Source organism: Cynara cardunculus, assembly GCF_001531365.2.
Source record: "Cynara cardunculus var. scolymus isolate 2C chromosome LG 2, CcrdV1, whole genome shotgun sequence".
Taxonomy (NCBI): Eukaryota; Viridiplantae; Streptophyta; class Magnoliopsida; order Asterales; family Asteraceae; genus Cynara; species Cynara cardunculus.
This window is the reverse complement of record NC_037529.1, coordinates 59,721,822-59,739,120: the sequence shown is the minus strand read 5'-3', so window position 1 is coordinate 59,739,120 and position 17,299 is coordinate 59,721,822. Positions and strand designations below refer to the sequence as shown.

General features: G+C 35.7%; 1 protein-coding gene across 3 annotated transcripts; it reads right to left on the bottom strand.

Moving 5' to 3' along the window:
* Nucleotides 1-1,194: 1,194 nt before the first annotated feature.
* LOC112506887 (ankyrin repeat domain-containing protein 2B-like) lies at nucleotides 1,195-13,289 on the bottom strand. Of its 3 annotated transcripts, none has more exons than XM_025111204.1 (9): nucleotides 13,024-13,289; nucleotides 12,746-12,788; nucleotides 10,171-10,322; nucleotides 5,620-5,826; nucleotides 5,388-5,536; nucleotides 4,926-5,091; nucleotides 2,144-2,236; nucleotides 1,584-1,723; nucleotides 1,195-1,508 (listed from the first exon to the last, which is right to left on the bottom strand). In XM_025111204.1, exons 1-9 carry the CDS (start codon nucleotides 13,030-13,032, stop codon nucleotides 1,409-1,411), a joined length of 1,059 nt encoding a protein of 352 aa, XP_024966972.1. In that variant the 5' UTR covers nucleotides 13,033-13,289; the 3' UTR covers nucleotides 1,195-1,408. The 3 variants fall into 3 exon arrangements, with proteins under 3 accessions (XP_024966972.1, XP_024966971.1, XP_024966973.1); XM_025111203.1 differs by having other exon boundaries at nucleotides 1,195-1,479; nucleotides 13,024-13,284; XM_025111205.1 differs by having other exon boundaries at nucleotides 1,446-1,508; nucleotides 1,594-1,723; nucleotides 13,024-13,288.
* Between the last annotated feature and the right edge of the window lie 4,010 nt (nucleotides 13,290-17,299).

The following is a 17,299-nucleotide window of genomic DNA, read 5'->3' as shown; positions in this document are numbered from 1 at the left end:
CTATATATTTATATATATATATATGTATGTATATAATATACATATATTTTACAAGGTAGGCTAATAGAAATGTTCCAAAAATTTTAAAGATGGGCGAGAATATAATACCTCAATGACGGGACGCAAATTTCGGTTGCGAACAGAATAGAAAATGGGGAGAAATTTCGGGTGTTACATACTAGGTCATTTTGGGAATCTTATAATAGTACTCAATGGAGTCTTATAGGGGGATTTGTGGCCCGAGATGAAACTCGAGAATGTCGATAAGTGGCTTAGTTTTGTGTTCCTGCCACATTTGATGTAATCGAGTCTCCCCGTCACCGAAAGATGTTGCTTTTAAGTACTCTGTTACCTATGCTTTCGGTGTTTTGGATATGGATTATTATCTATATATTTTATGTTTTTGGGTGAGTTGGATGTTTTTTATCAAACTAAAACACATAAAATAATAGGCTTGGGGAAGATGTTCCATTTTGATTTATGATTTAAATAAAAGAGCCATATTTAAAGGAAACTGTCAATTTAACTGTTTTATATTTATATGATAAAACTGCTTTAACACACCAGGCATTAAACCTAACACTTTTTCTTCGACATGTATATAAGGTCTTAGAGGGATCTGAGTGGTATATGGAGCTTTGTAGAGGTTCTGATAGGATGGCTTAGAGGTGTTATACGGTTTTGAAGATAGTATATTCCGTAAGCAAGTACCTTCACAAATCCTTTAATATCTTGTATTTCGGGTATGACCCATGGGGTAATAAACCATTTGTGTACCAAGAGTCGCTTAGGTAGTGATAAAAGCAACATAACGGTGGAAGTTATTTATTAACGACAACTGTTCCCAATCATTCAATTGATGTTATATTACCAAAACAATCCGTAGACAATCTAATCACCTACACATGTGTTAAAGTGGATTGGACTTAGAAATAAGCCAACATGTCACATCAACTTGAATGATATGGAGGGATGTTTGAAAAAACTATTTAGAATCAAAGAGACGTGTTCATTCCGCAAGGCTTATATAAGCCATTTTAATGGATTAGAATCTTATCCGGTAAGGTAATGGAGTGTTGATATTTACTGATAATCACTTACCAGATAAGCATTTGGATAAACAACCCCAGGGCCAAGTCCATTTTTCTGACACATCAAATCCCAAAATCTGATTTTTCAAAATCAACCAATTATACCAAAACGGTTGTAATTAAAACATTCTTGACCTATTACAGAAATGCAACTTTGTTAGAAAGAAGCAGAAATTATAACATAAGAAAACAAGAATTTGAATAAAATAATTGTAGTCGTTAAACCAAACACAAACATTATATAAATATTATCAAGCATCGATCTACCAACAAAACCATCCATAAAACTCATAGGAATGCATCCTTCTCGAGCAGCTTCAGTACATCGTTTTGGTCGTTGAGTTTGGCAACATCAATCGGTGTCTTACCATCCATGTTCTGAAGAGTACTGCAGCAGCAGGAAATCCTAAATCATAACTTGAAACAGAACACGAAAAATGTAGGTCCGATTAAGGAGCAGGAGATCATAAATAAATAAATAAATAAGCTTACACGGCTGCACCATTTTCGAGCAAAAGGGCCACGCAGTCTTTCCTGCCATAACCAGCCGCGTAATGAAGGGCCGTGTTCTTGTTCTTATCTAAAGCATCAACTTTTGCTCCAGCCTCCAGGAGGATTTGAGCACATTTCACCTTTATATCACATAAATGCATTACTGATCGTATAACAAACATAGTTTTTACCAAAGGGTATCTGGACCTTCGTCCTCCTAGGAGGTCTGGAGGTTCAAACCTCATCAAATGTGAGGAGGGGGTGTGAGTTTATTCTCCATATATAAATATTATATACTTAAAGAAAACAAACATAGTTTTACCATCTTTAAAATACATAAAATACCCTTCAAGAAAAACAAAACAAATGAATCATATGGACCCGCATTGATACAGTCAAGTATACCCTTCGTCTTAAAATAAGTATCCTGTTTTAAAAAATGTCTACTTTCCAATTCTACAGAGATGGATAAATTCATTACTCTCTCTGTTATTACGGGTAAAATTGTAATTTAGTTAAAAAAAAGTGTAATAACTATGCATTTCTCCAATCAATCTTACCTCTCCATATCCACATGCAAAATGTAAGGCAGTCCTCCCCTCTGAATCTTCTTCATCTTTATCAGAATTGGCTTCTAATGCTTTCTTCAAACCCTAGTTGAACAAGAAAATCAATTAGTTTTAGAAATAGAAACTGTAAAATGGTGTGAAGCGGTTCACTTCATACCTGATGGATATAACATAAAGAGTAAATCTACAGCACATATTTACCTTTTTCTGAACATAGAGAATGTGATTGTGAGGAGAGAGAATGTGCATTACTTTAATTATGGAAAATGTTGGTGGTTGATGTAAATTTGCACGATAGAAAACGACCACATGCATTTTTTAGTGAAATTTCATCAATACTTATGATTTACGGGTATGTAGTTGCTCAACATCATTGGAAGGCAACTCAAAGAAAATGATTCACACATTTTCCAGTTTAAGGTGACAAAAATCTAAAACTAAACAATCCCAATACTTGAGACCATGGTTTCGGGGTGGGATGTACCTAGACCTGACCTCTACCCCCAAATGATAGGGTGGTTGTTCCCGTGAAGACCCCTGGCTTGTGCAACAATGTGAGCAAAATGGAAGGAATAAAGCAGCGGAAAAGGCATCATGAAACATACTGAAACTAAGGAAACAAAAAACTTTTCTAAACATCACGAGCAACAAGGTAGAATGTCTACCATTTTGGTTTGTTGCCTAGGTGATGACGTAGTGGAATCTCTTGCAGAATATCAATACATCCCAAAGTAAGTGTCTGTCATTGGTAAAACTGAGACAGAAACTTCAGGATTGTAGTAGATAAAATGCTAAAAGAACAAGACTATTTGAGCCTCGGCATATCCCTCACGGCTCTTCATTGACCATCTGTCACAGCCTCCCAAGGATCACCATCCTTAAATCCTGATCGATTTCCAAAGCCTTGGCCTCTGAATCCAACTTGTACTTGTATGCCGACCACCTCTAGCCATTATCTCCTATGGTGGTTGTGCCACCTCATCTCATGAAAGCTTCTTTTTGTTGCCTGTCCTTTTGGTATCAATCCCGATCCTGGTGTTGAGGAATTCTCATGTGAAGCCCATCAAGATTGAGCAACCTTATAAGGGTGCGTTTGGTAGGCAGAACAAGGTGGAACAGAACAGGACAGAACACATTTGTCCCATGTTTGGTGTGGTTTTATGTGGGACTAAGTGGAACAAGGTGGAACACGCGTGGGACAAGTTAGTCCACCCTTCCCCCATGGAACTAACTGGAACAAKAAATAATTTACCTTCCTACCCTCTCAAAACCTTCATCATCGTTCCCAATCGTTCTCCTTCACAACGTCGCCTCCACAATCTGTCAATCGTTCCCCTTCACAATCGTTCCCCTTCACAATCGTTCCCCTTCCTCCCGTCAGGTCTTCTCGTTATTCCTCTAGCTTCAATCTGTCAAAAAAAGCCCTAGGTTTTCAACCCCATCGATGGCGACCGACTGTTGCTTGCCGGCGAGTTCCAATCGACGGCGACCATCTCATCTCGACGGCGAGTTCCAATCGACGGCGACCGACTGTTCTTCTCTTCTCTCCATACTCAGGTACGCATTATCGCCTTCTCTTCTCGAGTACAATGGTGCAAAGGACTGGTTTGGGTTTTCTGAGATTGTTAATTATAGGTTTATGAAGGCTACGTATTTCCATTCTAGGTATTTTTGAATTTGCAACATAAGCTTTCGTTCTAGATTTCATCAAGTGGGTTTCTTGCAATTTCAACTAATTGATGACTGTATTCGCTGTTTTCTTGAATTCGTGAGCTGGGTTTGATGAAATCTGATGCATCTTGTAGTTGTTCATATCTGCTAAAACAGCACCTGATTCATTTTGTTTGCTGGTTTTTGATTCATGTTTCTGATTTTGTTTGCTACTGTTTTTGATTCATGTTTGTTGTTTTTGATTCATGTTTGCTGTTTTTGATTCATGTTTGCTGTTTTTGATTCATGTTTGTTGTTTTGATTCATGTTTCTGATTTTGTTTGCTGTTTTTATTCATGTTTGTTGTTTTTTATTCATGTTTGTTGTTTCTGATTGCTCATTGGGGGTAAATTGGTCATTTTAACCAGTTCTGTCCTGTCCTGTCCTGTCTTACCAAACGCTGAACTCCTCTCCTGTCCTGTCCTGTCCTGTCCTGTCCTACCCTGTCCTGTCCTGTCCTGTCTGCGCACCAAACGCACCCTAAATGGGTTCACTTAGTTTGCTTTGACTGGTTGGATGGCCTCCTTAGAGGGTCAACTGTGAGTTGGCTGACCATGGTTCGATAAGTGAACTCCTATGTTTTTCCTTGCTTCTGATACTTGGCTTGGTCTTTGAATGTATTTCATTTGTTTGGTCATCTGCATGCTTGACTTGTTTCTTAGTTTGATTTCCTCTTTTCCTTCCTACTTTAGATTCTGTTTTTTGACATCTTACCTGGGTTAGTGGTAAGCTGTTGGTTGTTCCAGACTTCAGTTTATGAGTAATCCAAATATGGGACAAGAGTGAACTTGTACGTTTTTGAAAATCAAGTTTGTTTGCTAATTTGAATCATGTTTTCTTTTTAACTTTTATCATGATTTTCACTTTGGAAGGTGTATTTCCCATATCAAGGTAGTACTAAACCACATTTGTTCTTCAACTTATTCGAGTTCGGTTGCAATTTGGGTTTAGCAAGAATCTTATTATGTTAGAATTAGCTGTATAGTTAGGGTTTCCTTCATTTATGTTAAATATCCTTTGAACCATGATCATATAGAGAAAAGGTAGTTAAAAACTCAAGTACCTCCACATCACCAACACTAGCAGTATGATGAACAACAGACTCGTCCTCATTTACTCCTTCACCCTCATCTGCACCTGAATATCCAGCTAAAGAGGCTGCATCTGCCGGGACTGCAACACCCATTGCTTCACCCAACTTTTGTAGAACTTCTTTATCATTCCAGTACCTAATTTTGTGGGAGAACGGAACTGGTTACCAAGAGGATGTTGGCTCTAATCAACATCTATACCAAATAGAATTAATTACAAATATGTTTGTAGGGGCAGGTTCATTTGAGAACCATACGTACTTTGAGAACCAACCCATGAATTATATTCATGATGAATATCGCGAATAATGAAAATGCATGACATTTCATGATGAATGATGGTCATGAATATTTAGGTATATTCATCCTGAATAGTTAGTTCTCACTGTAATGAACTTTCCCCTATGTCTGTATATCAAATCAAGATTATACACCTCATCATTGCAGTTGGACCTCCAGATTGTATCTCTTCTAAAATAGGTCTCAAGGACGGATCTTCCTTGATACGTGCCATTCGTTCCTCAAGCTGATCTTTTTGAGCTGGATTAGATAAATTCTGAAGCATATGAGACATTGATGGATCCTATCACATATAGACAATTTTGATCGTCAATTCCACCGTATTCATGGAACACCAGCATAAAACATGTGTCAGAAACTAAATACCTGCATCAAGGCATTACCAAGGCGCTCAGCCATGGTCATGAATTGCGGGTTTTGCATAACCTGCTGCATGGTGGAATAATACTGTTGTGAATCAAACTGGGTGGCGCCCACTTCAGGACCATGAAAGGTCTTCTGGAGTTGTGCTGCCATCTGGTTGAATGAAGGATCTTTTGCTATTTGTTCAGCTAATTCTTTGACACTTGGGTCCTGTAAACATGAAGAAAATATAATGTGCAAGTGACCAAACCAAACCAAACCAAACCAAACCAAACAAACCCAGTAGTTCCCACTAAGTAGAGTCTGGGAGGGGTGAGATGTAGGCAGATCTGACCTCTACCTAAAGAGTAGAGCGTTTGTTTCCGTGAAGACCTCCGGCTTGTGCAAGAGTGAGCATATAGGTATTAAGAATAAAGATTAGCATATGGTGTATGAAGCATGTGATAAATAAGAAAGACAAAGTAACTAATAGGTACAATGGCCCATATGAAAGGTAAGGTAAGGCAAAACCCACACATAGCAAGAAGGGCAAAAGCACAAACCTAGCCTAAACTTCCATCCCTCCACCCCTCCTCCCAAACCCAACTTTCTTCTGTCCAACTAGGCTAGCTACCTATCCCCTCATACCTAGTTTGCTAACCTAGTATTCTGTCACCAAGTATTCCTATCAGAGGTCACTGTCCTCGGGAACATCTAAGGCCGCCATATCCAACCTCAATTGCTCATCCCACGCCCTCCTCGGCCTTCCTCTCCTCCTCGCACCCTCTACGTCACTTATTGTACTCTCCTTACAGGTGCCGTCATCGGTCTCCTACAAACGTGAACAAACCAATGCAATCTCCCCTCTCTCACCTAAACCTGATATTGGGGCAACTCCCAATTTTGCCTGGAAAACCTCATTCATAATTTTGTCAAGCATGGCCCGACCACATATCCACCTAAGCGTCCACATTTTTATAACTTCCAACTTCCTCTCAACGACTTTCCTTGTCGGCCAACATTTCGACCCATACAGCATAGCTGGTCGGATGGCTACTCCATAAAACTTGCCCTTTGATTTTAGTGGAACCTTCTTGTCACACAGCACTCATGTGGCAGCTCTCCACTTTAGCCACCCTGCTTTTATGCGACACGTTACGCCCTCCTCAATATGCTCCCCCCTGAAATTGCACCACATGTATTCTGTTTTAGAATGAATATCCATAAACCATTGAATTCCCAAGGTCGCTCTCCGCTGCTCTAACCTCTTGTTGACCATAACTTTTCGACTCTGCAACTAACACAATATTGTCAGCGAATAACATACATCATGGGACACTCTAGGTTTCCCCGGAGATCTCATCCAAAATAACAGAAAACAGAAAAGGGCTTAGCGCAGATCCCTGATGAAGGCCTGTCTCTACGGGGAAAAATGTCTCCTCCATTGGGGTCCTAACTCATACATGTCTTCTATCTCCCTAACATACCTCCAAGGTACTCCCCTCTTCTCCGGGCTTCTCCAAATCACATCTCATGGTACACAATCATAGGCCTTCTCTAGGTCTATGAACACCATGTGAAGGTCCTTACTACGCTCCTTATGCTTCTCAATCAATCGCCTGAACAGATGGATCGCCTCTATCGTCAACCTCCCTGGGCCCTGGCATGAAGCCAAATTGGTTTTCCGTCACCTTCTTTTCATGCCTCATCCTGGTCTCCATCGCCCGCTGCCACAATTTCATCGTCTGGCTAAGTAGCTTTATGCTGCAATAGTTGCAACAACACTAAGTGTCACCTTTGTTCTTATAGAGCGGTATCACCAAGCTAAGCCTCCACCCTTCGGGCATCCTAGCAGTCTTGAGGATAGCCTTGTAGAGCTTTGTCAGCCATTGCACACCCGCCTCCCCAAGAAAAAGCCACATCGCAAATGGGATTTGGTTTGAGCAATTGGGCCTACGGCCTTACCCTTACCCTTACCCATCTTCCTAAGAGCACGCTTCACTTCCCCTCAATACGTCGACAATAACATTAAACTGTGTGTTTGTTGAAGTACCCCTACCCCTTCTCCCTCCCTCCCTCTCTCTTGCCCTTGCATTGTTAAACAGTTGATTATTTAACCAGTAATGTAGATCATGCATAAAAGACTCTCCATCATGCAACCCAATGTGAGACTGGGGGCACAAACCAAACAAACCCAAAATATCACACCCATGAAGTAGGGTTGGGGGAGGGGGTAAGATGTACGGGGACCTTACCCTTGTCCCCTCGGTCCCAAAAGACAAAGTAACTGTTTCTGAGAAGAGCGTCAACTTGATAAAATAAACATGAAATTGCTTACGGAAATACGTACCAGCAAAACCTGAACTTCAGATTTCATAAGATTAGATTTCTCATACTATGTCAAATTACTAACTCATCCAACACTTTAATAAATAGTTGAGCTGAACAATATACATTAGGGTAAAAAGATAGCACATAATAAATAGATATATTATAAAACGGTTTCATGTTTCACAATATTTATATGATGTGAATTTTATCTTAAAGTTTGCATCAACTTGATAATACTACTATTTGGTCTTTATAACTTATTTGTTCCAAATTAAAGAAGTGGATGGCTACCAAATGAAATTAAAAAAATGAGCTTATTAGCCATTATCTAAGATAACCGTAAGAACAAAAAAATTCAGAAAAAGGTATGGTCAACTGAATCATGAGATCCGTAAAGTTTAGTTCCATATTTCAAAATATAAGGATATGACAATAGTTCAACAACCATCTAACCATGTATTCTGAAGATAAAAACGAATTATGCAATGAAACTCATCCTAACTTTGAATATACATCAGATCCAAAACCAGTCTATACGTTTGAGATGCTTGCAATGCATTCAAAAGTTGGCACTATGTTTTTGCTCTTCAATATTGCTAGATCCATCAATACATAGTATGATAATCACCCTATCCCTACCCCTCTGTAACACCCTAGTTTTTTTTATTTAAATGTTTAAGCCTTAAATACAAGATTTTGTAAGCAAATTAAGTACTTTTAAAAGAGTCCAACAGCTGTAGCATTTATTAAACTATCATGTTTATAAGGCAAGTAGCTTGCAAAGCTACTTATAAATAAACAACATGAGCCACAAAATCTTATGACAAAGCAAGCCTACTCTTTATGACAAAGCAAGCTAGTTATGAGTTGTCAAGGATAGAAGCATGTTTTGGCAAAATTCATAATGACAAGCAAGAGCTAGAAGCAAGACAAATAAAAGCTAGAAGCATGAGGTGTTAAGATTCTTTTATATTAAGCATGAGGTGTCAAGATTCTCTTATCCTAAAAAAATGAGGTGTTAAACTATCATAAGAGTACAATTTTGGGAGCAAGAAGAACAAGTAGCTAATGCAATGAATTTACCTATAAATAGTGATTGAAGTGTTATCATTAGTTCCATACTAAAAATAAGAAATCTCTCTCTTTATACCTAATCAAGCTTGAAGATAGGAATTAAGGGAAAAGCTAGGCAAATCAAGGTGAGTACTTATGTGATTTATGAGATACATGTATGCTATATATAGAAGTATTTTATGCATTACTAGTTATGTTGGCATGCTTTGTTTTACATGAAAATATTGATTCACATGCATATTCAAGATATGCATGATGACATACAAATATACACACAAGACATGAAAATCATTTACATGTTATCATACGTGTTACATAAGGCATGAAAATTTTTACATGTTATGTATAACCATAACATCCAACGTACGGGATATTACAAGAAGGAACGTTTTGCAAACGAACCTTATAGGGCAGCCTTTTATGGACCCGGGGGTTAGCAAACCTCAAGACAAGTATGGTATACATGCATGTGACAAGTAAGATCTCAAAAGAATGTTCTATACATGATAAAGAATATAGTATTTTATGAATGTTTATGCATGAGAATAAAGAATATTTTTATACATGATCAAGAGCTTTTATAAATTATCATTTACAAAATATCATGAAAATTTCTCATTCATGAAACTATAAATACTCATTAAGCTTATAGCTTATATATCTCATGTATGTATCTCAAGAATCAAGGAGTAGGAACAAGATGAAGTGTTGCTATTCTAAGATGTTAGAATATTATAAGTTGTAATTTTCCGCATTTCCGCTGCTGTAATAACTCTATTATAATGAAATAAAAGTTTAAGATATGAAGTTTCTTTCATTCACTTGTACTAAGGGCAAAGGACGATACCCCCGAGAACGGGATGTTACACCCTCCCTGAAGGGTGACTGATGCAGATGAAGTACTCTTAAAGTACTAACCAAACAGACCCAATGTATCCCACCCGAAGGTCGGGTGAGGGTGGGTAAGATGTACGCATACCTTACCTGTATGGCTCTGTCCCACGAGACAGAGAGGTTGTTTCTGAGTAGTACTGCTACCAGAACTATTATGTTGAATAGACAATAAGCATTCACGTGTTTGTGCAACCATATGTCTATTCATGTAGGTGTACGTACATAAAACACAAGGTAAGTTTGGAGAACATGCAGGAAAGAAAGGAAGTAGTTTACATTAAGTAGGCTAGCCATAGATGAGAAGTCGAAAGGACTTGCAGGAAATCCAGCCCCAGGTGCAGATGACATTGCAGGTAGTTTTCCGGATTGCACATCCGAGGAGCTTGATTCAGAGGAAGTTTTCTTCATAGTTGAATCAGCCTTCTCCTCTGATAAAAGAACATATAGGTAAGAAATTATTAGCAGGGAACAACTCTTGAAATCTAAGCCAAAAGACCGCAACCGTAATTTGCAAATCTTCATTATCCCAAACCAAATACTCTACAACAAAATCTTGATGTGATCAGATATTTTCTGCCTCACGCAAAATAGGTTGCTTGGTAGAAATATTTTTAAACAAACCTCTTGCTGCAGATTTAGAAAAATAAATCCTGGACTTTATTTTCAATTTTGTTTCACCATCATGCTATTTTTAGTGAGGTCTATGTCCATTCATTAAAGCTTCAAACCCTGGTTTTGTTAGTTGTCTTAATTCAGTTAAGCTTAAAAACCAAATTCCTATCAAATGCTTCCAGATATAACGATAAATTAAGATCTACTGATGAAGCCTACCTCAAGTGTCCATTATATAAACTAGTCTGCTTCAAAATAATAGAAAATCTTTACATATTCTATATGGGTAAAAACCAATATTAAAGATTTCAATAATTTTAAATTCAATTAAAAATTTGAGAAATATCTTAGTTGGATTGGCTAAGAGTGGCCTCAATTATGAGGTTAAACAAACAACTAATGCAGTTCTCATATACAAATACTATAATATGTGTGCTATCAAAACTTCTTACGACAATTTCATAGGATCCATTTCCTCTTCTTAACGAAAACAACAAATACATTTATGAATAAATAAGTAAGAAAATTCCTCTTCCCATTCCTTCAAACCAGATGCAGAAATCCTTCAAATTAATAATTGTGTCAACAAGTGAACCAAATATATATACTTAATAAGCGAACCCAACTCCCAACTGCGTATAATTAACAAGAGATCAAAATCACAAGTTGAATAACTAGCGTCTGCAACAAGTATATACAAAGGTCAAGGAGTCAACTGAAAGGTGCTTGCATGCACAGAAATAACCTGTCCAAACACCCACTTGGCAGAGGAAAAATTCATTTAAATACCATCCTCGATAAAATGGCATAATTACCAATTCTCAGACAGGAAACCGACCTATAAGTTAAATGGACCCATTCTCAAAAGAATAGGAACATCCTGATGCTTGTGCCATAGGTGGTAACATATAAGCATTTGTCCCAGAACAGAGATGACATTGATGCATTCAACTGAACTAAAGCAGCAAGCAGGCCAGGAGTAGTGGAATAGCCTGAAACTGAGATCCTTAGGCAATCATACAAGTATTTAAGAGAAATGGTGAAGGTAAAACTAACACGAATCATGATTTTTAGCTTTGCTTGTTTATTTCTGTTTTGAGTATTTGGAGTTGATTACACTTCATCTCACATTGCTTGTTTTGTAAGTTTGTTAATTGGGTGCTCGGTTGCATAGAATGGCAAGTCTCTTTGTGGTAATGGACACAAATGATTATCATTACTAGTAATAGTATCAAATATAGTATTCCAACTTTGCACGATTGTTTTGAAAGCATTGCTCAAGATATTCTAGGAATTCTGAGGTACCATGGTTCTTTCTTCCCTAGTTTGAAAGTTTTCCACTAACTTGGAATTTATTGCCCTACATCAAACAAACTGAAAGTGACAACAATCAGATGTTATTAGCAGACTTCTCTGATTGAATTTTATTTTGTTTTTTTAAGGAATGGCAGCAATACCTCTTTTTGACACTCCTTTGTTCAATCCAATTCGCAGCAGAATGTTTTTTTGGTAATTGTGGGTGTCCGGATCGGCTGGCGGGCACCTCAACTAATAGCCCTCAAGATGACAGTCAGAAAAATCGTAGTGGCCCTGAGGAGTCTCGAACCGGCGGCCTATGAGGAGGAGCCCAAAGCTTAGCCTTCATTTACCGGTTGAGTTGGCACTCAAACATTCGCGGTGGAATTTTGTTACAAAGGTAACGCCGCCTCCTCTTCCTTTTCCTCCCTCATATAAAAAACTAAACCATACGAACATAGTATATCTCACTTGAAAGTAGGATCAGGGATGGGATGTACATAGATTCCTCCCTCAATATGCACTCAGATAATAAAAGGAAACCCCGAATGCCCTCCCGGCATCCACCAAAACCAATAAGGCAACAATAAGAACCCTCTTTCTTTTTATCTCTCCTTGAAGCATAATATAATATTTATACACGACAAATGAACTCGCACACACTCTTCACCTTTATGTTTGAAACCTTGGGCTCCTGGGAGGCCGGGCTTTACCGTTAACACGGGTTCGCCAAAGGCCTTTTGGTAACCCTCTTTCTTGGCCAACTGATATAATGCCAACAAAAAAAGCAAAAGAGAATAGCAAATTATATATTCCATTGCAATGAAAACAATTTGAAAATCGAGCTGGCTTAACTTAACCATCAATCAATCTTTCATAATTATCCTTGAACTAGTAATAACCACATTCAATCACATCAAATAGAACATAAAGAAAAACATACCGGTTGCTGTGGCAGGATTGATCAAGGGATCTTTCTCATTCACCTATCGAACAAAAAAAACCCAAATTACAATCATAAACAACCCATAACTGGAACAAAATTCAATTCACTTTCGGTAAATCAAGATTCAAGAATACAAAAACAATCAAAAAATGAATAAATCAAGTCCCCAAAAAATTTTAGAAATAAAAGCGGATCCAAATGTGACGTGATCATGGAAATGTGGTAGCATCAATCAGACCCAGAAACAAAAATTAGCTGGAAACAAAAAGAATAACCTGAGACATGACGAGATTGAGTGGCAATTTGAAAAATTATGGTCACCGGCTGGATATGAGTGACGGGACGATGACGAGGTTTTTGATAAAACTCGGTGGAACACAAAACAGAAACGTCAAGGCGTGGGCCACATCGATCCTCAATGAATGGTACGGGAACATCATATGCCCACCTGTAGAAAGTACCCGGATCGGGGCCGGGTCACCGGACCAGTCGTGTTGTCCGCCATGTCAGGCCGATCGAAGACCTCCATTATATATTTGACCCAAACAATAAAACAACCATATTTAATGCAACGATAACAAAATAAATATGTTGAATCATATATGTAATGGGTTGGTATAGATTGATAGTAGTTGTCATGTAGGCTGAATATTCTTTCACCGAAGTAAAATAGGAACGCGATATTAAAAGGGTGTTTGGAATTGCTTATAAAAACAATTTATTGACTTATTTCGGTGTGACACCGGTAATAAGCATTTTTGAGTGTTTGGATAAACAACTTATACCGGTGCCAAACCGGTAATACGAAGTTTTTGAAAAAGTTAAACTCTTCTGACTTATAATAAGTTGATAAGTGCTTTTATAGAAAAGCATAAGTTGTTTTAAATAAGCAATCCCAAACACCCCCTAAGAATTAAATGCGTAAGAATTAAATGCGTATTCAGTTAATTATTGTCATTATATTTTTGATGCATTTTTCTTTCCATTTGCATTCTTGATATTATGTGCTTTATGAAAAATGTATGGAAAATGCATCGTTCTATTTTCGTGTTACCTTTTCTTCATCGTCAATGCAACTCATCCTTTCCTTGGTGAAAAGTGTGATTTTGAAGAAAAATTCCCACAGTTATGATCAGATGGTCGTCGTGGTGGCAAAGCGCCAGGCAACGGTGGTGTCGATGGTTGACAACGATGCAAATATGCAAACAATTGTCGGTGTTTTCAATTGGTGAATTGAGTGAGTTAATGAGGTAATTGATATTATTTTAACGGTAAAAATACATCAGTATAAATTTTATTGGTGTTATGTAACTTAAAACCCATGAAATACAACCATTTTATCTTCATCCAATTTTTTCCGTAAGTCGTCCTTTCTTGCATATTTCAACTCGTAATTAGGAGAGTTCATTTCGTCTGCTATAATTTTTTTGTGCATTTGTCATGTATTTCATATCCTCTTTCAGATGACGTTTGTTATCATCAAACAGTAGCACCACGTTATCATAATGTTGTGTATTCAAGTACTCTTTTATAAAACAAAACATGTTTAACAAGTTTTTTTTAGGGTAATCATGGGTATCCAGACCAGCTTACACGTACCGACTGATCCCCCGTACGACCACGAATGACCCGAAGCCATCGCAGCTGAACCTCTACGGCCACAAGGGCTTTGGCAACATCGAGAATCGAACTTGTGGTAGATGAAATTTTCCATTACACCCCCCTAATGCTTAACCAGTGTGCCACAACCCAAGTGGTTTGTTATACAGGTTTGATTTCTTCATCAACAACAAATTTGACCTAAAGCAGCCTTTGAAAGGATAAGATAAGTCCTTGAGTTAATTTCAGTTCTTATGACATTTTCTAAACTTCTTACGACTAAAATAATCAGATTTTAGAAACCAGATACAGAATTGATGCACAAATTTAGCATGATCTGACACTAAGGTTCGATAACCCCCAACAAAATCGAACCAGAGACATCTTGCTTCATAAGAAGATGTATGAAAAGTGAAACATTCCGTTGGTAAGATTTCATCACAAATATTTATATTTACCCATTAACGACCATTTTAAGATATTTTTCTAAAATCACAAATTTCCTTGCAGATTTCAAAAGAAAAACGATTTGAAATATAAATTGAGCCGTTTCAATAAATATAAAATGGCGAGTGTCGAGAGTACTTTATTGATAACCAAACAAAAGACAATGAACCCTTATGTGTGATAACGCCAAGGAATAGATTGCTCTTCCGATGTGAAATCTCGTCCCAAACTTACATAAACAAAATTCGGGCCCCAAACCAAATTGTACCGGAAAATGTCAATAGTCAGTTCGGTTCTCAATTCAAGTTATTTTTTAAATTGGTTATGAATCCAATCTACTCCACTTTTATACCGTAACCAGATCATTGTTTTTCTTATACTTGTAGTTTGAAAAATCTCAACCTAACTCAACACAACTCAAAGTACAACCCAACTCAACTTAAATCAAATCGTACGGGCTGATACTTTAGTACATCAAAATATTAAATAATCTTGAATATGTTGTTTAATCTAGTCTACTCATAAATTTTTTTCATTATCAACTATTTGGTACAACTTATCCATACTTCTTAAATCTTAAGTATATCACATTCATTTAATTTTTTCAATTTATATATATATATATATATATATTATATATATATATATATATATATATATATATAGGGTTGGGTTCACGTGAGACCAACCTGTTTTCGTGAGACCCGTGAGACCAACATTTTACACGTAAACTTCACAGCAAAAACACTGTGAAAGTTTAAAAAAAGTCGAACCTTCACAACAAAAACACTGTGAAGGTTTTAAAAAGTCACCTTCACAGCATTTTTGCTGTGAAGTTTACGTGTAAAATGCTGGTCTCACGGGTCTCACGAAAACATGCTGGTCTCAAATGATCTCAAGTCTCTCTCTCTCTCTCTCTATATATATATATATATATATAATACTAGAAAAGTACTCGCACAATGTAGCGATATTATATATATATATATATATATATAATACTAGAAAGGTACTCGCACAATGTAGCGAGATACATCTTGATTTTAATATTTCATTTTATTCTTTATCTCAGTCGATATTATAATATGGTTGTATGTGATTTTGAAAAAGCGATAATATTTTTATTTTTGAATAAAATATAAGTTTGAAGATATCATAAAATTTTGACAAAAATATATTGATATTAGTATCAAATTAACTATTTAAAATTCTTCATTTTTTGTGTAATTTTTCAATTCAATTTTTTTATAATTTAAGGGTTTAATAATATAATTTTCTTATAAAGATAATAATTATTTATTTTGTTAGAACTCGATAATTATTCTAATTATATTTTAGATTTTTTATATTTTAAAATGAAATATTTATCCTCTATTTGATTATGTTTATCCGCAATTAGTTATACGAATTCAAACATCGAGCTTTAATAAGTTGTATCTATGCATAATTTACTTGTAATCTTGAATTTTACGTAATATCCATCAATATACAGTACTTTATGAATAACAAAAATATATCGATATTCGTATCAAATTAACTATTTAAAACTCCTATTTTTTGTGTAATTTTTTAATTCAGTTTTTTTATAATAATTTAATTTAGGTATAATATCGAAGTAATTTATATTTGATTTAATAATATAATTTTCTTATAAAGATAATTAATTATTTTGTTATAACTCGATAATTATCCTAATTATATTTTAAATTTTTTTATATTGTAAAATAAGATGTTTATAATCTATTTAATTATGTTTATCTGCAATTAGTTATACAAATTCAAACATCGAAACTTAATAAGTTGTACTTTTGCACAATTTATTTGTAATTTTGAATTTTAAGTAAACATTGGTTTTATGTGGTTTTGAGAAAGTGATAATGTTTTTATTTTTGAATAAAATATAAATTTAAAAATATCATAAAATTTTGAAAAAAAATATCGATATCAGTGTTAAATTAATCTTTTTAAAAGTTCTTGTGTTTTGATGTAATTTTCTTAATTAAATTTTCTTAATTATAATTTAATTTAGGTTTAATAATATAATTTTTTATACAGATAATAACTAAGTATTCTGTTAGTTATCAATGATTATCCTAATTATATTTTAAATTTTTTATATTTAAAATAAGATGTTTATCCAATATTTGATTATGTTTATCTGCAGTTAGTTAGATGAATTCAAGTATGAAGCTTTAATAAGTTGTACTTATGCACAATGTACTTGTAATCTTAAATTTTAAGTAATATGCATCAATAAACAGTACTTCCTGCATAAAAAATCATTTTTAAGAGTTTTTATCAAATGCTTTATAATATAACTAGAAACGTACTCGCGCAATGCAGCGAGATACATCGTGATTTTAATATTTCATTTTATTCTTTATCTCGGTCGATGTTATAATATGGCTTTATGTGATTTTGAGAAAGCGATGATGTTTTTATTTTTGAATAAAATATATGTTTGAAGATATCATAAAAATTTGACAAAAATTATATCGATATTAG